Source organism: Volvox carteri (genome assembly GCF_000143455.1).
Source record: "Volvox carteri f. nagariensis unplaced genomic scaffold VOLCAscaffold_6, whole genome shotgun sequence".
Taxonomy (NCBI): Eukaryota; Viridiplantae; Chlorophyta; class Chlorophyceae; order Chlamydomonadales; family Volvocaceae; genus Volvox; species Volvox carteri.
Genome location: NW_003307549.1, coordinates 1459789 through 1482183, shown reverse-complemented (window position 1 = coordinate 1482183; position 22395 = coordinate 1459789). Strand labels below are relative to the sequence as shown.

Here is a 22395-nt window from a genome sequence, read left to right as displayed (position 1 = left end):
TCGAACCGGGCTTTCATAATCCCTTGGGTGTCCCCGTTCCTATCCTACACCATTATGCCTTGGTACATGTACACGTCCACTGGACAACCTAGCAGGCTTGGGGTTCCTCGGAGGCTCTGACGTTACAGCTGGTGTTACCGTCATACCCCGAGAGGCCGATACAGTGCAGCCGTTGGAAGACTGTCCAATTGGACCGCTTGCGTCATGTCCCCGTACTGCTCGCAACACTGCCACGGCTGCCGCTCCTATGCCAGCAAAAGATGTACCCATGATCACCACCATCACCGCCAACACCGCCAGTCGCCGACTCCTCGCCACGATGCCCCCCTCCTCCATCTCCAACGGCTCCGCTTCCGCCTCCTTCCCCGCGGACGCCTTTGCTAATTGGTGCGCCGCCGATACCGACTGCTCCCAAGCCGGCGATCTGACCCTGTCACTGTCATTCTACATCGACGCCTCGCCCTTCACCTCCCTCACCCTCAACTGGCCGTATGTGTTCAGCGGCTCCGGCGTGTCGGAGCTCCAGCTGGTTTCCGGGGTGGTGGAGCTGCAGCTGTCTAGCTCGTCTGGATACACCGCAAGACAGGACGCACTCATCTGCGATGACGCCGCTACCGCAGCCAGCAGCGGCGTCAGCAGCTGCATGGCAGTGCTGTCCATGCCGCTGAACTCCTCAGGTGTGGACCCGGCCCGGTCGTTCGTATGCCTGCGCCTCGAGCCAAGCGTGACGGGTACGTGGGGGAGCGGGGGTGCGTTCAGGATTTGGGGTGGTGGGAGGGCAGGGCCGGTAGAAGGGATTTGCGGAGGGGCGGCAGAGCAACTTAGGGAGCCAAGTAACGACTGGGCGGTGGACCGACTGGGGGTGTGGTGATTTAATTGCGGGCTAGTGCGGGTGCGGGCAGTGGGGTGTGTGGGGAAGGGATATAGCTGGTTAGGATGGGCTCGGGTCGGTTGACTTGGGGCGGGGCTGGGGCAGTGCGAAAGGGGAGGCCGCGGGGCTGCAGATGGGCACTGGCGAGATTGTTTGGGGGGATGACGTGAGTGAGAGGTTTAATCTCTGGGTAGCGGGGGATGTTGAGCCGCAGCTTGGGCGGAGGGTATGGACACATGGGCCGAGGGTTATGGGGGGAAAGACGAACCACGTGAGAGAGTGAAGCTGCTGCCAAGGAAAGAGTGTACAAGAAGCAGAACTGACCGGTAGGAGGTTTTGAAGGCGGCGACCTCGGGATTGGGGGGAACGTAGGCGGACGCCGCGCCGCGCATCAGATTCCGAACCGTGTGACTCTTTGCCGTACTGCTGCACACAGGCAATAGCTACCAGGCGTACGGCTATCCGCCTGGCTCCAACGGCACCGCGCTGGACTTCACCATCATAAACAACACGATGAAGTGCAGTACCAATCGCTTCGGCAAACACATCATCATGCAGTATAAGGTAGCTATGCCGTCGCCGCCGTCGCCGCCGTCGCCGCCGTCGCCGCCGCCACTCAGCGCGGTTGGTGCCACCTTCAATTGTAAGTTGACCTAAACCCTCATAAGGCCCACTTCTCCTCAGCCCGCACCGGCAATACCCAACTTTGCCCCAACCACCTACACACGTTCGTTGTCCCGCGCCGAGAACTGACGGTTCTTCTGCCTCAAGAAGCTTCTCCCGGCCCTTCCCCCTCGCCACACGCCCGCCCGCACTCACCCCTTGGCGGCCCTCATGCCCCTGACCCCCAAACTCCCCCTAATCCGCTACCTGGCTCCACCCTCCTTTCCCGCAACCCAAACCCATTTCCTCCCTCGCCCCTCAGCGGATGTTCGGTTACAGATGCTGCTCCCCCTGTCGCTGGGTTTTGAAACCCTCAAGTCCAATGGCACCCTCCTGGCGGGCCTTACGTCCTCCCTGGAGTCCACTCTGGCAGCCTACCTGGCCTCCGCCAAGTCCAACCTGCTGGCGCTGCCCGATACTGCCAACATCACCAGTGGAATCCTCAAAATTAGCCGAGATTCAAACCGGACAAAGGTTTGTACGGCACGGCACACAATGCACGGGGATACGGCGGCACTACCGGCTGGGCCCGCGTTTTTGTGTGTGAGGTTTCTGCGCATTGACTGTACACACTTGGACTCGGGTTATAGTTTTCCTAGCAGCTATTCCTTCCCCCCTCCTCCTTCCCCCCCCCACATACACACCTGAAAACCCGCAACCCAGGAGGCCGTGGTGGTGGATATCCGGCTGGTGCTCCCCTCGGGCTCCACCGAGGGCCAGGTGACGGCGCTGATGCGATTGCTGGCACTCAACACCACAGGGGTGTTCAACGGCTCGCCGTACACCAGGTACGACGTGGCTGGTGTTGTGCTTGGGATGTCAAGGCCAAGAGGAGTCAGAGGCAGGCTGAGGAAAGGATGGTTAAACGTGCACAACATACATTCATACAGACAGACAGACAGACAGACAGACAGACAGACAGACAGACAGACACTGTCTGTCATTTTGTTTTCTCTTGTTTGCCGTCCGCCGTTTTGCATTTCCTTGGATTTCCCAATCTAACCGCCTAACCGCCTAAACCCCCGCCCCGACCCTGCGCGCGCAGCTACTTCTCTTCGTCAGCCAACGTGTCGTACATGTCGCAGAGCCCGCCCTCCGGTCTCAGCACGCGGGGCGTCATCGCCGTCGCGCTGGCTGCCATGGTAGTGACCCTGGTCCTGGTTGGAATGGTGTACGGATGCTACCGCTGGGTGTCGTACATTGCAATTTTACCCAAGGTGCGACGACGTACGTACACACGGCGCTTAGGCCGACGTGGCCGGGCTCAGCGGTGAAGGCCTCTCCGTAGAGGAGGTGTATGGATGATGATGATAAAGGTGTAAGGCAAACTTTTCTTTCCCAGAATTTGATACATAGTTATTGACCTAACGATTGTTTTTGGGAAGTTGTATATTACTTTGCGACATATCGAATCTACTTGCAGACAGACTCTTACAAAACGTGAAAACATTGCGACAGTGTGCAGTAAAACGTCCAACACTCGCCATGATAATGCCGTACATTTGTTCACGCGTCCAGATGGTGTGTGCATGGCTGTCCTCCTAACCCCCACATCCCCCGGCACGGCACGTACCCTTCTTTGCTTGCCCTCCCCCTCCTTCCCCCTCCTCCCCCCTCCCCCTTCCCCTCTACAGCTCCTCCCTCTCCCACCCTTCCCCCTCCCCTCCCGCTTCCGCCTCTATTTCACCTTGTCCTCCTACTTCTTCTTCTTCTTCCACCTCATCAATATAATCATCACCATTACCAACATCATCCCCACCTTCCTTACAGGGTTCTTCACCAGGGTACCCAAATATTTCGATCGTGCTCGAAACCCTCTGAATAACCTACCGGGGCCCTCCCCGAAAATTTCCTTGCCAGGCTGACCGTTTTTTCGGGCAGCCCGAAGCTGTCTGAAGCGGTTTTCGGGGTAAAGTTAAGCTGGATTCTATCGTAATATGCTAGGACGGCTGAAGTAATAGGTGTTTGACTTTATCTTGGAACATGGCGCCAGCTCTTATCACAAGGGGTTTACATTTCATATCCACGGTTGGACCGAGTAATCCAACACGCAGAAGGGAATCAATGGACGGGACAGACAGCCGGTTACGCAGCCTGTTCCGCCTGTCCTTGATAATGCGGTGGACACTAAAGCCAAGCTCAACACACATCATCAGCTGGCTCGGGCGTGTTTGATTATGGATATGCTTAGATGTATGAAAATGTGTGCGATACAGCCGCAATGCACATTCGTACTTGTTGTTTGACTGGTGACCAAGCGGGCCTTATACTGCAAGCCCGGTTTCCAGGCCCCTTCTGCGCCCGGAAACATCCAAATTTACGCTTGAATATCGTTCGGTTTTCTCCGAAAATGCCTTCGGGAGGCTTCGGGAGGGCCCCCGAAGAAATGCTTCAAAAGGCTCAAAATTCGTTCGGGATGCTCCGGGGCGCACTAATTTTTCTTTCGGGCAAAACGCAAAAATCTCAAAAATGTTTGGGACCGAATCGGGGTGAAGAACCCTGCTTCCTTAACACCACCATCACCATCTTTACCATCATCGTCAGCATCATCATGCCTACCACCCTGTTCCCTTTTTGTGCATTTCCTGCGCCCCTCGGCTTTGACGTAATTTGTTGCGGCGTACGGACCGGACGATCACAGAGGCCCCAGGGGCCGTGGGACAACACTGGCATCGCTGTCGTACCGAGCAAGTCGGCGCGCCGGCGGAAAACCACGCAGGCCAAGCAAGACCCCCCGATCGACAGCAACGGCATCGGCTTGCTGCTGCCATCATCACCGCCGCAGCCGCCACCAGGTGCATCACAGCTTCCCCTGCAGCTGCCTGGCCAACTGCAAAGCCAAAACTCAGGTCAATACATGGCCACAGCGGAGGGTCGGGTAATGGCGTCCCAGGGGTCATTTCAGAGGGAGGGAGCCGCGGCAGATGTTGCTGGGAGCGGAGGAAGTATGGCGGGGGTAGGTGGGGCTGGGAACGGGACTCAGAGGGTGCGGAAGAGCCAGGCCCAGCTCCGCCCGCCGACCAACGCTGCCAGCGCCGAAGCCAGGGAGGCCTGGGGCTGACTTGAAGTGACCTGGAGTGGAGCCATTCATCAAGTGATTCGAGGTTTTTAGCAGCGACATGGATATGTATGTATGTATGTTGTTACAGGTTGGTTAACTTCGCCAGCGGCCCCCTTTCCCGGGGCAGTCCCTGCTCTCCCCTGCTAGAGGGGCACCCTAATCCGTCACCCCATCCGACTTCAGAATGTATTCGTTGGGTTCGGCAACTCACCACCAGCATCCAACCAAATCTAGCGGATCAACGGCGCATCAACTTAGTTCCTGGTCAGCTCGCAAATGTATGTATGTATGCATGTATGTATGTATCATAAATTTGTGACATAACGATATATAGTGGTGGTGGTAATGATGATGAGATGGTGTGTACGGAAAGGATTGGTTGGGCTGATGGGGGCCTGTTCATGGACAGAGGCTATCCGACATGTTTGGACCGGCTGCGGCCTGGGGCTTGGAGACCTGCCTCCCGGGGGGCCCCTGGGGGGAAGGGGGGCATTACCTGGGTTTTGCTGCTGTTGTTGTTGTTGGTGGTGGTCGTCCTGATGTTGACGTCTTTCTTAGCCGGCGGCTGTAACTGCATCAGGTTACCCTTTCCCACCTCCCGCTGGTGGTGCTGGTGGTGCTGGTGGTGCTGGTGCTGGTACTGAAATTTTCAGGATGCTTGCAGAAGTGAGAGCTCCTCTGTGTGGTGATGGTGGTAGAGGCCCGAACAATGTACACCATGTCTGTCTGCCTACCCTGTCTGTCTGTCTCTCTGTCTGTCTGTAGCTATAAGTTGTTAACACCGTTGTATGTGTGCATATACACACACACACACACACACACACACACACACAAACAGTCAAAGGGTTGTGAGGAGGAGGCGGACGTGGAGTCCGAGTGCAGCACCACCACCCGCCTGGTGCCTCGCCCCGCTGACCGGTCCAGTGCATTACACGGGACTGCCGGGCCATCTACCACAGAGAATTGTCTTCGATGGTGGGTGTCTCGGCACTGAGTTCCTCGCGGTCGAGTCTTCGGCTCCGCGTGCTCGCCTCTCAGTCCTCACACAGAAATCTCGTAGGTTCTCATAGCCAGCATAAGCGGGCTTGTACGGGAGGACGTAAAGCTGCCACAAAGTAACCAGGCCGATAATGATCCATCGTAACCGTGTAATAGCCCCCTCAGGACCACTAGATTTCTCGCTCGGATTTGGGCGTGCACGAAGCACTTAATCGGCTCGTTCTTTGATTCTGTATCGATGCATTCAAGTCTGCAAAGCATACTCGCTTCCTACGCTCTAGACGCACCCGCCGTACAAGTTTGCTCGCAGGTAAGCTTTATATTGGCATTAAAGACTGAACAAAGCTTTTTGCTATGCCGCCAGGAAAGAGGTAGGAACAGCGGGAAGGAGACTGCCGTAGCCGTAACTGGCGGACAGACACCCTCTTCACAAATTGTGCCCACTACCACAGCCATTTCCCGCGCAAGAAATTTACATCGCATACAGCCCCCCATCGCATCCTGTTCTTATAGTATAAAAAGTTGTGGTGAGAAATGTAATTTTCTATGACGCATAATGGTCCATGGCAACCATAGAAGCCGGCCATCACTCACCACCCAACCCCCACCCGTGCTGCGTGTGCGGATTACGCCACCGCATTGTTTTCTTGGCCGCAAAAGCATTTGGCACCTCCATTGTTGAGGGCCCTGTTGAGGGAAAATTCGTGTGCACTTGGCGTTTGGTTGTGACAAAGAATCCTACGTGCACAGCATAAATTCTTGCACAAGGCCAGATTACAAGTGCAACACCTGGCAGTGATGGGAACCAGATACGGCATACTGGCGCACATAAGGCCGCAGGAGTGTGCGAGGAATCCTGTACGGCGGGTGCGCCTGGTGTAGGAGGCGAGTATGCTTTGCAGACTTCGTGCACGCCCAAATCTGAACGGATTTCTGTCTTCGAGTGCATATTTCCATCGCATTTCCTCATCAAGAACTTATATTTGTCGCCGAACTTATATTCGTCGCCGAACTTATATTTGTCGCCGAACTTATATTTGGGCTTGAGCGCCGGCCAGCAATTTGTGCCCCTTATCACTTGCAGAGGGTACAGCTGTGCCCTTTGCGATTTGCTGTCCAGATGCGGAGGTGCAAGTTAAAGCGCGACAGTGAAGTATGAACTGCTCACATGTGGGACGAGTTAGCCACCAAAATTAGACGTAGAGTCACGAAGGGCTGTTTGGGTGTCTCCAAATGTAGTTGAATTCGGAAGTCCAGTTCGGGGCGATTCTACCCGAGCTGACTCTCACCGCAAAGCCAGCTCGAATTGCTCGCTCAAATGGGACGCCATCAATCAGATCACTCGTAACCGCAGCGGCAAGTTCTCCTTTATTTGAATGTTCTCTCGGTTCCTTCCCTAGTATTACCGTGATCCGTCAGGCTCAGAGTAATGCAGCATTGCCTTAATAAGGCAGGAATTCCTGTAACGGTTAGAAACTCCCGTAACATGCAGCCCTGCACCGGTTAGTAGTCAGTAACACCCGCCCCTGTTTGTTTTGGTGGCTTGTTTTGCTGGCATACAAGCCGGTTCGCTGTACTGTTATCACCACACCATGTAAACTCAAAGTGTGGTCTATGCATGGGCCCAGCAGAGCTCTGCCGGTAGGCTCTGCACGTGAATTACGCAGTTGGCAGACGACCGGGGCGTGGCACATCACATGAGCAAGAAAGACTTGTGAGAGTAGCCATTACTTACTTTGTAGATTTTTTTGTTGTTCGAAGCAACAGTACGTAACGACTGGTTCATAACGCATTTACAGGGCGCCAAAAGCCCGTGACGTTGACATCTCGAAGCTGTTCATTTGGACAGTGACCCTTTTGGAACGCTGTACGGCCTAAAACTAAGGAAGGGCTCATATAACAACGGCCCCAAACCATCATGTCACATGAAACGGCTTGAAATAAGGAATTATACAGGTTTCAGCTGAGAAATCCATGGTAATGTCAAAAGGGCGAACCAACCCACACAACACTTCGTTGGTCACGGTGGTAACGCGTTAGCTGTCGCTGCAGTTTTCTGAGAGCATCCAAATACCGTCATAACATCCTGAGGAGTTTGGCGCCTGTAACCCCATTGGAAACGGGTTCGTAAGGCCGACGGTAGTTAGTCAACCCGGACGACCAATTAGGAGCGCCTTGTCCGTACTTACGAAAGCAACTTCTGAGAGGTAAGAAAAGTAGCAGGACATATATATGCTTATTTGCGCTGACATGTCTCTTGAAGGGGCTCAGTCATGTCGAAACCCTTTCCTAAAGTCTGCATATCGTGACTTGAACCGCCACAGGTATCCCAGTTTTTACAACTTACTCGTTTCCCATGATCTTCAAATGTATACCTTGCTTTACTTGCGGGGCTTCAAAGGAAGACGGACAACGGCGGAGCGCAAGTCCAGTTGGACTTTTGGCTTTTAATGTCGTTCCTGCAATTCTGCCGGGAAAGGAACCCCGCAGACAAATCCAAGCTACTGGAATTGAGCTTAAATCTTTATTGGATCTAGCTATGAGTTACGGGAGCTCGCCGCAGGCCGTGCTTGTCCTCGCATGTCACGTCCCTTTCGGCAATGGTGAAGCCGACCCCGCGCAACTCAGGCTGGACCCTGTTTATTGCAATCTGGAAGCTCTAAAATCATTCCGTATTCCACAGACGGAATTACAGGACGGGACAGTACTCGAGGGTGCGGGCGAGGTTTTAAGTACGTTAGAGCGCTCCGAGCCCGCCTTGCTGCAAGATGTGAGGGAACACCTCCTTCGGTTTGCCTCGCACAAACCTTCTGGCGCATTCACGCTCCTCTTATCCGCCCGCAAATACCCGCATATCTCGGGCAATGGCTCCTCGCCCCGCCCGCAATGCCAGCAGCGGCAACTTCAACATTACCACCACAGCCACAACCACCACAACCACAACCAGTATCCCGTAGCGGATACTAATGCGCGCGTTACCTCCGACTACAGCGGCTTCATCGCTTCCAACATTACCACCACAACAACGAGAACCGGCCCGCAAACCACGGCCCTCAACACAGCGCCCACCGTACCTGTTGCACGGCTCTGGCAACACGTCGTCGTCGAGCCCATCATGTATGGGTCGATCACTCCTGCAGTCGCGACTCAACAAGGCGGCGCCACCCGCATTCGGAAAGGGATCTCTGCCGGCAACGCCCTGTCCAGTCGCAACCGAAGGGTGGTGCAATTGCATAAGCGGGTAACCACTCCGGCGTCCGCCAACAACACTCCGGGGTACGACAGTTGCGGCGGAGGTGGGACGAGCAGCCATGACGTCGCTGCCTCCAGGACGAACAGCCTGCATGGAGCTACCAGCCAGGGGGTGATCCGTCATGCCGTTGTCCTCAGCTTCGTGATGGGGCTCTCGCAACAATACCAGCAGCAAGAGCTGCAACAGCCGCATCGAGCAGCATCACCAAACATCGCCATCCCCACCGCCTCCGCGACCGCTACCGCTGTTGGCGCACACAATAACGGGGGGCATTGGTTGACGCCGCCGCTGCCCCCACAGCGAATGCAGCAGTCACATGCGTTCAGCCTGGAGCGCAGCACCCTGGTGGCGTCCATGTCGTCAGGAAGTATGAAGAGACGCGGCCGCACGCGAACTCCATCAGGGTCTGGCCCCTGCGCCGTTGACCCTGGCGGCGGCGGCGGCGTCCCTCTGGCATTTGTCGACGCAGATGATGTGTGTGAAAGCCGGGCCCCGGGGAAACACCCGCAGTCGCAGCAGCAGCAGCACCACCACCAACAACAACAGCACCTGGTACAGCGATCCGCAGTCCCTCGGCAGCGATTGCTCAAACCCACGTGGTCTGCTGTGCCAGAGTTATCAGAGAGCCGGTACGGCAGTGGCGGTGGCGGTGGCAGTGGTGGCGGTGGTGATGGTGGTGGGGATGTTCTGCATAGGGCCCCAATGCAGGAAGTGGCGGAGGGCTTCAGGGCTCGCGAGAACATGGTCCTGGAGGGCCTCACGCCCATCGTGACGGCAGTCACGCTGTGCGGCCGGGGAGTCCTCTACCAAAACGGAACGGTGGGTGAGAGAGGTCGGGTTCATGTGGCTGGGCGAACCGGTTAAAACCTTTCCGTACGGCAAGTGTGGCCGTTAGCCGTTGGCCAGCGCAATCTATTTCTTTGTGGCCGCTTTGCCCCAACGATTGCAGCCCCTAGTAGTCCTGCGCTACGATGCCACCGCAAGTGCGCTGCTAGGGCTGTCACTTCAAGGTGGAGATTATGTTGCAATCGCTGCTTTAGCTACGGTTGCATCTGCAGCCACAACTGCCACTGCAACGGCTGCCAACCCTACAGTTGCAACTGCTACCACAACGACCGTGAAAACGGCTGTGCAACTTGTACACCCCATGGTATTTCAACTGATGAGGAAACAGAAAACGGCTGATGTGCTTATTGCTGCGCAGAGCATCTTGTACTACGGCCTTCGGAATCGAGCGCCGGCGGCGAATCAGGCAGCGGCCCCTGTCGCCCAGGAACAACCCGCCCGACTCTTAGTCAGCACCGCACGTTCCTATGCCCAGTTGGATGCAGAGGCGGAGGGCGACGCTGCTGCTGCCGGTGGAGAAAGTGTTTGGGAAGAGCTCTTCCGTTTTGATCCAGTCAAGGTGACGAAACGGGGATATGCCTCGCAATCTTTAAGATGTTGGGGAGGTGGCAGGAATTGCTCCTGTTTCGCTGCCGGCTCGGCGGCGATGTACGTGCAGTGCTTTAGACGTCCGTTGCGCCACGGCCGACGTACTTTTCATTTCGCCTGATAAAACCTACTACCAAATTGCCGTTTTAGCAAAATTGGAAAAGATTTCGCTTTGCACCTTCCTTGGATTGATCCACAGCTCGAACGATTTCTGAACGACGTTTGCATCGAGGGGCGCGTCTGGAAAGGTGAGGTTCTAAGGGGCATCCGCAGGGGTACGTAATTGCAGATCTCGTCTTGATACCTGAGTCACAACACTGAGTCCTTCCCACTGCGGCTCCGTCCGATGCCACTCGTACCCACAGCATTTCGCTTTCGCCTCTTCATTCATACCTACATACATAGATACATACATCTATACATAATGTACATATATACATATATACGTTTATATACATGTATGTATATATACGTATGTATACATACATATCGATACCCATTAGGGTCAAAGTCCTTCCGATGGTGGAAGGCATTGCGCCCCTAGTTGATGGACGGTGGTGACCTGGGATAAAGTTAACCTGCGAGCCGACCAGGAACGGAGTTGGGCCGCTGTCGACCCGGCAGATTCCGTTGGATGCTGGTGGTGGGTGCGGAACCTGAGCGTTCCACTGAGAAGTTGACTAGGGTGACTGGATGAGGGTGCCCCGAAATACCGGGGAAGGCAGGGTTTCGCAGGGTAGCTGCCACGGGCGAAGATACACCCCCCTGTTTCACACATCATACATATATATACATACGCACGCGTGCGCACGCCATGTGGATATACATGGATATATTCGACCAATACTCACGTGGACACGAAAAGCACATGACATACATACACACACACGGCTGAGCTCATTAAAACACGCACACCGCGACGTTTGCTTCTCGCGCCGCGCAGCTTCATTGAATACGTCCACGCGTGCGTGCGCCTGTCCACCTTCCGCCTGCCTCTCAACCAACATCGCCTCACCTCCCTGAACCCTGATCCGTGCCTACAACCCTACGTGAGCACCATCCTATGTTGATGCCAGGTATCGTCCAGGTTCCCCTGTCCTGCCACCCGGCCTTGTCATACCGACCAGCTACTGCAAATGCCACAGCTGCCACCGCCGCCAGTGGCTGCACTGCGAACTACAGCGGCGGCGGCGGCGGCGGCGACGGCGGCGGCGATGGCGGCGGCGGCGGCGGCGGCTGCACTGCGAAATACAGCGACGACGGCGGCGACGGCGACGGCAGCGGCAATGTCGCCCGCGTCATGCCGGCGGCTGCAAGCTGCGAGCTCCTCTCTGGACGGCCAACCACAACCACCGGCCAACCACAACCACCGCAACAACCTCAGCCCCCCATGGCTCTGCCGCCACTGCCGCCGCTACCTGAAGTTACGTTGTCCGCGTCACTGAGCGGGGACAGCCCGGTCGTTTGCCTGCTGCCGCATCTGGGCGCCGCTCCCAAACTGCCCCAGCCGCCGCCGATGACAAAGACGCTGGCAGGGGGCCCGGCGGCTGCGGTGCCGCCCCCGCCAGAGCTCCCGGCCGCGGCGCTATCGCGGCTTCTGCTGGCGCACTGCACGACCGTGGATCGTGCCGGCAGCGAAGACGTGTTGTCGAGCTTGTTGAGTATAGGGCAGCTGATCAGCACCACGACGGACGTGACGGCGCTGGAGGCTGTGGGGGCCTTACACCAGATGAGAAGTATTGTGCTGGAGCCGGAAACCCTGGTGAGCTTCCGTGATGATGATAAGGCCTATTTAGGCAACCAGTCATCTAGTCAGCCACCAGGCAATCAGTCATCGGGGCCCCTTTCACATGTGTGTCTATTTATGTGTGTACATAATGTGTTTATGATATTTTTGGGGGGGGGGGTTGTTACATGGTTGGGGGTGCGTGACCCCATACCTGTGAAAATACTCATACGAGCCGAAGGCCCAAGGGCAAATACCAAAACGCCTAAAAGCCACGGAGAAAAGGAAACACCGCACTATCAGCCCAGACCAGCGCCCGAAAGGGATAACTGAAGTGCGGTGAGCCCACATATGCTCCAATATGCTCCAATATCCACGCCAGATTGCTCTCACCTTCCTCCACAAGAGACGTGTCCGATCCTGATGGATTTAGGTCGTAGAACTTCCATCGGTGTGTGCATTATCATTGTTTATTATGTCGTTACAGGGTGGTTAAGCTTCACCAGCGGCCCCCTTTCCCGAGGCGGTTCCCTGATCTCCCCTGCTAGAGGGGCACCCTAATCCGTTCACCCCATCCGACTTCAGAATGTATTCGTTGGGTTCAGCAACTCACCACCAGCACCCAACCAAAACTAGCAAATCAACGGAACCTCAGTATCTGGTCAGTTCTCAAATTGATATTATCACGTCCTATACCGTCCACAAATTGAAGGACCACCTCTAATGACACTTCTCATCATCCAATATGTCGGCAGGCGGAGTTGAACCCGAAATCTCTGGGAACAGAAGTAGAACTTTGAATTCTGCCATGCGCCTACCAGCGTTACTACTTGTATGACTAGGTTACTCATTGGAGACAACATGCACATCTGGCTTGCTTGCAGTTTAGTGGTTAGAAGGGCCCAGAAGGGCCCAGGAGGGGGTTTGTTGTTTCCCCCGGCCGCACGCGGGACTGTCTGTTGGGGCCAACCGCACTTGGCCCCAACTGTCGGTTGTCGACGGTTGCTGCTCACCATGCACACCATACATACCTCGCCACACGAGTGATCCATGCCTGCGCTGTGCACACCAATGATCTTGTGTATCTTGCTGCTCGTACTCGTGATACCTATATATATACACCTTTTTCCATATCATATCGTACAGGCCACGTCGACATGGGGGCTTTTCCTGGACAACAGAGAACAAGGACGGCAGCAAGAGGACGTGCTGACGCGAGGCGAGGGAGGTGCCTCCGATGCAATCAAAAACTCCTGCAACAGCGGCAGCACCTCCGCCGCCGGCACTGTCGCTGCCACACCCACGGCCGGACAGGTGCCGCCGAGCCGCCGCACACTTAGGCGATTGGGAGTCTCCAATAGCAGTGGAGAACTCAAGCGGGGCCTGCAGAACTGTGTCGCGGTCAGCCCTGGCCAGGCCTCGAACTCCTTATTTCATTCGGTCCACGATCTCCCTGCCGGGGAGGCTGCCTCCGCCGGCGTCAGGAGCCCACAGCAACAACCGCAGCCGCCGCAGTCGTCACTGGCACGCAAGATGATCGGCGCTGCGTTCCGCCGCAGTTCAGATTTGGCGCTTCGGTATGACAGAGTGTCGTCAAGCAGCACGACACGTAACGACACGACCCCACTCGGCTACCATGGTGGTGGCGCCGGCGCCGCCGGCGCCACTGCAGCGGTTGCGGCGGAAGGCCTGGTCAGCCGTACGTTATCCGCGGTGGTGCATCACGGATACCAGCGGCAGGCAGCCACAGCAACCGGCTCTGCGACCCCGCCGCGCCGCTGCTATAGCCGTGTGGAGCTCGAAGCCCACAACAGCGCTGCTGGCCTCGGCCCGAGCCGCGTGCTTACCTTTGCCAGCACGCTGCGCAACACGCCCAGTGCCGTGCAACGGGCGCTTCAGTCAGCCATTTCGGGAGGCAGTGTGGCGGCCGGTGTGACGTCACAAGCGCCTTCGCTAATAGTTCCGGACACCCCATCAGCGGCATCGTCGCACAGCAACATAAATGGCTGGCAATTGTCATCACAAGCGATGGCAGGCGGCTCCGTACGACCATCCCGGGGCGGCAGTAATGGCAACGCTGCGATATCCCCCCAGCAGCAGCATCCGATCGTAAGGCAGTCCGCACGTGTATTCTCAGGTGGTCAGACGACCAAAAGCGATAGACAAGCGTCAGCGGTGGCGATTGCAGACACAGGGAGGTGGGGATTTAGTTGCGGTGGTGAAGGCGGTGGAGGCGGTGGAGGCGGAGATGGAGGGCGGCGGCTGCTGGCGGAGGTGGAGGGCGGGTACGCGAGTCAGGCGGGCATCGAGGAGCTTCTGTTGTCAACGCAGAAAGCGGTTCGGCCCCGCCCGCGCACAGCGCCGCAGAGGGCATTGAATGAGGCCGCGGGGCGGGCGATGGCAGCTGGCCGTGGCGGTGAGCAGCACGGGAAGCTGGGCGCCGCTGTCGCACCAGCAGCAGTAACAGCTCAGGGACGCAACGCCAGCATATTGGTACGGCAGGGGGTTGACAATGGAATAGAGGAGCTGCTGCGTGCGGAGGAGGACTGCGAAGTTGGCAGTGCTAGTTTCAACAGGCAAGAGGAGGGTAACTTCGATGACGGCGACGCTGCAGAGACTTGTGATGACGATGATGTACGGCAACTTCTTATGTTGGAGGAGTGCAGTCCCGGGGGAAATGTTGATGTGGAAGTTTGCCCGGGGGAGCTAATGGTGCCGCCGCTGGTGCCGCCGCTGGTGCCGCCGCTGGTGGCCCCTGCCGCGGCGGCAGCAACGATGGCGACGACAGCTGCCGGCACCTGCTGGCATGAGATCTCGGCGAGTCGTGTCACGGATCCCGTGACGGGCCAGTATGCCATCGTCATGACGCAGGTGCGGTAGCGGCGCCCATGTAAGCGAGCCACGTCGATGCCATGTTCCAACCCGTGCAATGTGAAAGGAGAATACCACCTGCCGGATTTCTTAGGTGGTCGTCCGTTTTCCCATCACACGCCGTCCATCCCGTAACGTTTCTCACCTTGTCATTTCTCCCATCTCTCCACCCCAGCCACACATACATGCAAAGACCTGCCGCGGGTGTTCGTGTCCGCATCCGGGTATTCCCGGGTGCTCTCTGCAGATCCTCGTACGACCTCCCGCCGCAACGAACCCCGCAGACCGATGTAACCGCCAAAGTGGAAGCGGAGCGCCATATCGCCTTTGTGACGGAGGCAGAGCACCGACTGTTGGAACAGGTATGGCATTATACGATGCCGTACAGCAGCAACAAGCGTGGTACGGCATGCCGCTAGCGTAGCAGCTAAGAGAGTTCCAGAGGTGAATTTGTTAACTTGCCCGTTGGTTGCCCTGTTTCTGTACGGCATCTTTCCTTTTGCAGATCTTCCCTCGTCACGTGCTGACCTACATGACCGAAGAGGGGGGTCCCTGGGGCGCCCCCATGGATCCGGACCCCACCCGCTGGCGACCCATGGTTCGCGACATAAACAAACTGGCCATCTCACATGATCAGGTGAGAGCCATCTACTGCCGTCAGGGCGCCATCTACTCGCCATTACGGTCGAACTGGCAGCAGGCCAAGATATAAAAGCAGTGCTGGCGGACTGGCCAGAAGCCGGATAGGGCCCAAGGCGGCGGTCCGCGGGGGCAGGCAGCCAGCAGGCAGGACAAGTGCTGCTGCTTAAAGGTGTCCTGATTAGAAAGATTGACTTTCATGGCGTGTCGGTGCCATGTGCTGCTTCTGCAGGTGACGCTGCTTTTCGCAGACATACAAGGTTCGTTGCCGGTTTTGTTTCGAGGGTGGGCGGAAACCGAACCGGTGAAACAAGCAGCAGTCAGCACGGAGTACAGCAGCCAAGTCAATTCATTGAACCAATGCCCAGTTTCCGGATGGGCAAGTACGACCTCGTACTCGCCGTACAACGTGCGGCCAGCCGTGTCATCTGCTGCGCAATGATCATCGGCCTTCGCAACGCCACATCACCCAGTTCTCCCCGTCCTACCCCTGATGGGGACGACCGTCTACCCCCTGACGACGACCATAGTTTCGGACACACACGCATGGACACGCCTCCCACGATGTTCCTTTAAATCCATTTGCATGTATCATCAGTTATGTATCATCACTGGCAAAACCTCGGCTGCAGGCTTCACACCCATGTGCAACGTGTTGGAGCCTCGGGTGGTGATGGCCTTCCTCAACGACCTGTTCACACGCTTCGACAGCCGGCTGGACGAGTTTGGGGTCTACAAGGTGGGGCGGTTACGGTGGTGAGGTGGACCATAATGGTGGGTAGCTACGTTGGTTCAACCCCGGATTGATGGAAGCTTTGGAAGGTGCGCCATGGCACGTGGGCTCACATGCCAATGTTTGAAAAACGAATGCTAAACAATTAAGCAACTTGGTTGCTTGTTTACTTGTGACCTGTAATGTCACATACTAAGTGCAGCGCGCCTATGCTCCTAACGCTCGCACTGGCCGCCACAGGTTGAGACCATCGGCGACTGTTATTTCGTGGCGGGCGGGCTGATCCACCAGGACGAGTACGGCATGCCCGCCGTACGCGCGAGAGACAGCCACGCCGACCCGGACCATGCAGGAAGGGTTATGAATTTTGCCAAGGTTCGTCCGTATGGCATGAAGCGACGTTGTGCTACGGCTCTTTTGTACGGCAACATGCATGCATTCGTGCAGCTCTGCGTGCACAAATACTTATCCCATCTTTCGGTGCTTCCCGTAATGCAGTGTGCCATATCCGATACACAACGTATAATGTTGGGTGCATGGGTACTTGGGCACGCCGGTGCAAAGAGCTGAATGTGGTTTACATGCACAGCGGCACTCAACATGTGCACCACTCAACATGCCATTATTAACTCCGAACCTCAGACACCGCCTCAAACCCAACTTGGACCCAAATTCCCAACAGCCTAACCAACAGCTTAACCACAGAACCCGTACGCACGCACACAGGCCATGATTTCCGCGGCGGACCAGGTGCTGCTGCCCACCACGGGGACCCCTGTCCAGATGCGCGTCGGCATTCACAGCGGCCCGGTGGTCAGCGGAGTGGTCGGACAGCGCATGCCCAGGTTCTGCCTGTTCGGTGCGTGAGGGCGAGGGCCTCGGCAAGGGACAACTCTTGCCGGTCATGCGGATGATCGAGGAAGGGGAAGCATTGCGTTTCATGTACGGGACCATGTGGATGTGCCGCGGGTAGCAGGAGCGACATGCATCTGCCGTACCGTGCCGTACGATGCGAGAGGGCCTCATGCAGCTGTTGTTGGAGTCTTGTGGGCTGGTGCGGTGGGTTTAGCGGCGGTCTGTCAGCACACCAATCGCTGTAAGTAGGCAGTAGGTAGTAGGTAGGTAGGAAGTTAAATAAACAAGTAGGCACGTCTCCCACTTTACCCTGCCTGTGCCTACTTACCTATCTCCCTGTTTGCCTGCCTCTGCATGGCCACCTTCTTACCTGCCTACCTGGTACACATCTGCATGCGACACAGGCGATACAGTGAATACGTGAGCTCGTGGGGGGTTGACTTGCGGTGCACGTGGTGGTATGCCGTATGGGGGTTGTTGGGTGCGGGAAGTGAAAGGGAAGATCACTTAGCGGGCTGAAAGGGTTGGGATGGGATCGGGATGGGGTCCCGAACGGAGTTAAGGGTGGTTAGAACGGTGTCTGCGAAATGCCCTTTTGTACAGATCGTATGCTCCCCCCGGGGCTTTAGGGCCTTATCCACGTCCTCACATCAATCAAGGATTGATAAGTTAACTTAGGTATTGAACTCCTGACAGGGCCCGAGCCGAGCGTTTCCACTAGGCGACGTTCTTCCGTATCTTGCATCCGTAGTCGGTGTTTACGTGGTTGGGTGTTCGCCGGCATCATTGTAATACATGTGTACTTCAGTCTACTTTTGGTGGTCTGGGTGGGAGAGTCTCCGGGGGCGATACTGCTCCCGCGCGCTCGCGTCTCTGCCTCGCCACCACGCCCATGAAGCTTATGAAGCGGGAGGCTATTCGTGTTGCTTGTCCTCTAGTCCTCTACGTGAACCATTTCCTATGGGTCGTCCTAGCGTCGCGTGTCTGGTCATTCCGTCACCTGACTGCCTGTCAGGCTGTCTCGAGTGCCTGCGTGGCCACCTGCCTACCCTCCTACCTTGCCCCCTGCCCTCCCACCGCGTTACAGCACCTCCCGCATGGAGAGCACGGGTGTGCCGGGGGCCATCCACGCCTCAGAGGCGGCTTGGAGGCTGCTTAGAAACGAATGCTGGGTGCCCACGGGCGGCGTTGAGGTGAGGATGGATTTAAAAGGGGCGGAGGTCGAGGGAGGGAGGGCGGGACGGCGGGTAGGACGAATGCCGGGGTTCCATAACATGGTGTTTCGCATCCACACGACCACTCCTCGCACCACATCCCCGCGCTCACCTTCGCCAGCTCCCGTCTACAAGCCTAGGTGCCAACCTGCCTGTCTGCGGAGTGGGTGGGTGGGGGAGTGGGGCTGGAGTGCAATTAAACCGCGGTTCGTAAAGGATATCGACCTGGAGGGCATGACTCAGTGCAACATGAATGCCTACATACAGCACGTGGAGCATGTGGAGTGCCCAGCATACATAGCACATGCAGGGGCTTTCTGTCGGGTTTCAGATGCATCAGACTATGAAGGATGCATGTGTGCATGGTATATGTATATAGGTTAACGTTGTGCGTGTAGCTGCCTATCACTGCGAGCCACACAGGTTTCACTGTATGTCTCTCTGATTTGACATACACCTGCGCTGACTACACTGATGTGTCCTGACCGGCCCCGAACCCCCAACGTTCTCAACCCCCAACGACCCCAAAGGTGAAGGGCAAGGGCATCATGAACACCTATCTGTGGAAGCCCCCAGTGGGTTCTGATACCCCAAACCAAACAGCAACGCCATCAGGGGTGACCGCACCCCATAAGCAGCAGCAGCAGCAGCAGCCAGCCATTGTTGGCCTACCGCTGCCTGCTGATGCATATAGCCGTTAGCGGGCGGCTTGCAGCGCCGGGGACGCTGGCTGCGCAGGTGGCAGTATTTACCATACCGGGACTGCTACCCGCAATCCCTTCAGGACCTTCGGGCGCCAGCGGACAGCAGCAGCAGCAGCAGGGCAGCAGTAGCGGCATCATCGGCAATGGTGGCGGCGACGGCGACGGTGACGGCGACGGCGACGGCATTGGCGGCGGCAAATGGAAGGGTTCGGCAGCTGCTGGAGCCGTGGGGCAACCCGCGAGGGACTCAGCTCTGTCAGGGGAGAGACAGCGAGGAGGACCAGCACCCCGCGCGGCGGGTGCAACTAGGAGACAAATAACGCGACAACGTTTCGTGGCTTGGTGATGGTGATGATGACAGAGCGTCGGTGCCTCACATGCTGAGTTGTTCAGAGGACGAAGCTGGATTTAGTCCCGAAACCTTGCGTGCTGCGTGGTCGAGTGTGCGCCGGCAGCAACCCGGGGGTGCTAAGGGACATATATACGTATATACGTACATACAGACAGGGGCCAAATCGCTCCTCAGTTACCCACCCCCTTAATACACGAAACGCCCACGGCCAGCGTTTCTCATTATTATTAATATTTCATATCGCAAAGCAGCAGCAGTCATTAAGCAGATATCTATTTTGACGGAGAATGTGGATGTAGGGCACCGGCTTCCAACCGGAAATGTGCGCATCTCGCTGTGCATGAAACTGACCGGAGCAATGCCTCCTTCCGTAAGCACTCATCACCCCCCTAGCCCTGTAGAATGTACATATCATTATTCGCACACGTATAGACATACGGGCAAGCATGGGCATGGGCATTCGTCTGTTATTAGTATTTTTTATGTGGAATACCGCTGTTACAACCGCGTATGTTCTCGCCCGCTACATCCACACATGCACGACACGATGCTACATACGCTCGTTTGTTCGTTTACCCCATGCGCCTGGGTAGCCGCCTTACAGTGCGCACCCTCCCCTGTCGCGATTAGGGTATCTCGTATGGTAAATATGTGCAATGAACCAACATTTGGTTATGAGTTACAAGAGTTACAACTTGGTTATGTGTGTATACATACCTACTTATTATATTATTTGGCCACCAGTTGGAGTTTACTCGTCAACTAGTAGCTGTTTCCCTATGCCGGCAAATCGGCTATTGTTAGACTCAAAGCTCATGTTTGCCAAATCCTATCCCTTTCAAGTAGTCTCAGCGGTTGCTCGGGAGATCCTGATAGTCAGATGCGGAACGATGCTGTTTATGCTGCTGTTCCTTAAGTATGAAGATGATTGAATGTTGCTGCAGCAACCCGCTCGAACATGGTCATATTTATGTATCATTTCATCCTTTTGGTGTTTCTGGCTCCAGGTGTTTCAACCGATTTGGGTGTTCGTTTAGGTGCCGTTGTCGTTTTGTCTGTATATCTTCCGTGTGATTAAAGCTCAAGTTGCTTCCGTGGGCTATGAGAGTATGTGTCCGTTTACCGGTAGGGTAGCCCAAAGGTTTAGATGGAAAAAGTCTCATCTCAATCTAATTAGACCCAATTAGTTCTAATTAGATTGTTTGAGAATCTCATCTAAAGATTTGGCTACTTCTCGAAAACTTCATCAATCTTCATAAACTTGGTAATTGTGTTCCTTGTAGTTAATATATTCTAATGTAAGCAGTACTTGGGACGGCGGGGCTCTGCATGGGCTGTAATCTGTAAGCAGCTGCTCGGGGACGCATGGACCCATGGGTCCAGCATCACCTAGACACGCCTGAAGCCTGCTTTTCCTGTCGCACAGCATGCAGTTAAGAAGTTTATGATATTACAGCAACGAACGGAAAAGTCTATCCTAAATCCTGGCAGTCTTTATGTGCTTTACCCACCCTGGTCGTATGTCGACATGTGGAGCAGCGTGGCATAACGCATCTTGTACGCTTGCACATCACACCCAGTCCGAGGAGACACATGCATGCAGGAAGAAAAGCAAACAACCATGTCTGCATCCTCATAACGGCACAAGAAGAGCCTTAGGCGCTCCTGGCCCAGCCGGTTGTGGGACACTTGTGGAACAGGTTGCCCCACAGCGAGCAGTGGCGCTCAGAGGTGCCGGCCGTCGCGTGCATGCGTTGCACGCGGTTGGCCACATACGTCATGGCGGGGTACTTGCTGACCATGTGCACGGACCAGAACCAGTTTAATGTGAAGGTCGCAAATCCACTGAGCGCACTTGACATCGAGGGTCTTTCCATTGGCTGGTCGTAAAATTTCGTATATTTTCCTTGGGGCCGGCCGGGCCAGCCACATCTCCTTTCTTGAGATTTCTTGCACCAACTGATGATACATATGTAAAGGAATGTGTGTATGTAATATTTGCAGCGCGAAAGGCCCCGTGCGAGAAGTTGCCGAACGGCCAATGGAAAGGGAAATTTCCATAACTTTTTGGGCGAGGCCCCGGACGCGAAGCGCCATTCGGGGGGCCGAGCCCCCTAGGTTCACTGCTGTCAGTCAGTCAGTCCGTCATGGTGTAACATTTCATTAACTGTCCATTTTGGTATGGACCTCGGCATGAACCTCATCCAAAATACTGCCGCTGAGCACCTGGCGGCTTTAAAGCTTAATGCCAATTGCCTTCACGAGGTCAACATGCTCAATGAGGTGGAGCGCAATATTGTTCTTTAAGAAGAAGAGAGTCAGATGCTGCAAGAAGGTGGCAAATCTGACAGGCTATTGCTTCTAGACAAACGACCAGAGGAGCTCGGGGGGAATGAGGTCGTCCGGGTCCGTGGGGCCTGATTCTGCCGTGTTATGTACCCACATATTTAAGTCTGCACACAGATCATCGTGGTCCAGGAAGTGAAGCCTAGTACGGGGCAGGCCAGGTCCTGGTGTGTGCATGCTATGGGCTGCCCGGAGGGTAGTGTGGGTGATCCGGTGATCCGCCGGAGTCCCCGGGGCTGTATTGCTGCCATAGACGGCCACCTCCAGGGCTTGTGATACCATTATGCGATCAATACGGGAGGCTCCCGCTGGATGGATGGATGTGTAAGCATGCCGGCAGGGTTGGATTAGGCGGAACGTGTCAATCATCCCCGGACATGTAATGTTAAACTCTGAAGTGGTGTTGACATCATTCCTCCTTGCCGACGGAGTGGATGCATCGATGTCAGGATTGTTGACAAAGTTAAAGTCAGCTGCCCAGATCCACCATAAGAGGCCAGAGACGTTGCTGAATAAACGCCCTTTGGGCTGGGGGATCAGCACTAGGAAGGTAAGCACTGATTTAAGTAAAGGTATGGTCTTCCCAGCATAAGGGTAAGTGCAAAAGATGACCGTCTCCTGACACCGTAGGCTGGGCCTGCACCCCCGGGAAGGTTAAAGCCCTGCTGGTGAGT

General features: G+C 55.9%; 1 protein-coding gene across 1 annotated transcript; it reads left to right on the top strand.

The window, feature by feature from the left end:
• Window positions 1-247: 247 nt before the first annotated feature.
• VOLCADRAFT_87728 (uncharacterized protein) lies at window positions 248-20924 on the top strand (the record flags this gene model as incomplete). The annotated part of the gene is made up of 24 exons (XM_002947476.1): window positions 248-731; window positions 1308-1514; window positions 1797-2008; window positions 2198-2322; window positions 2580-2751; window positions 3169-3318; window positions 4176-4329; window positions 5520-5570; window positions 8735-9666; window positions 9797-9857; window positions 10481-10529; window positions 11225-11330; window positions 11666-12043; window positions 13322-14878; window positions 15163-15240; window positions 15384-15515; window positions 15750-15777; window positions 16150-16256; window positions 16491-16625; window positions 16977-17109; window positions 17510-17525; window positions 18193-18298; window positions 18850-18894; window positions 20802-20924. The coding sequence occupies 24 exons, from the start codon at window positions 248-250 to the stop codon at window positions 20922-20924; spliced, it is 5541 nt and encodes a 1846-aa protein (XP_002947522.1).
• Between the last annotated feature and the right edge of the window lie 1471 nt (window positions 20925-22395).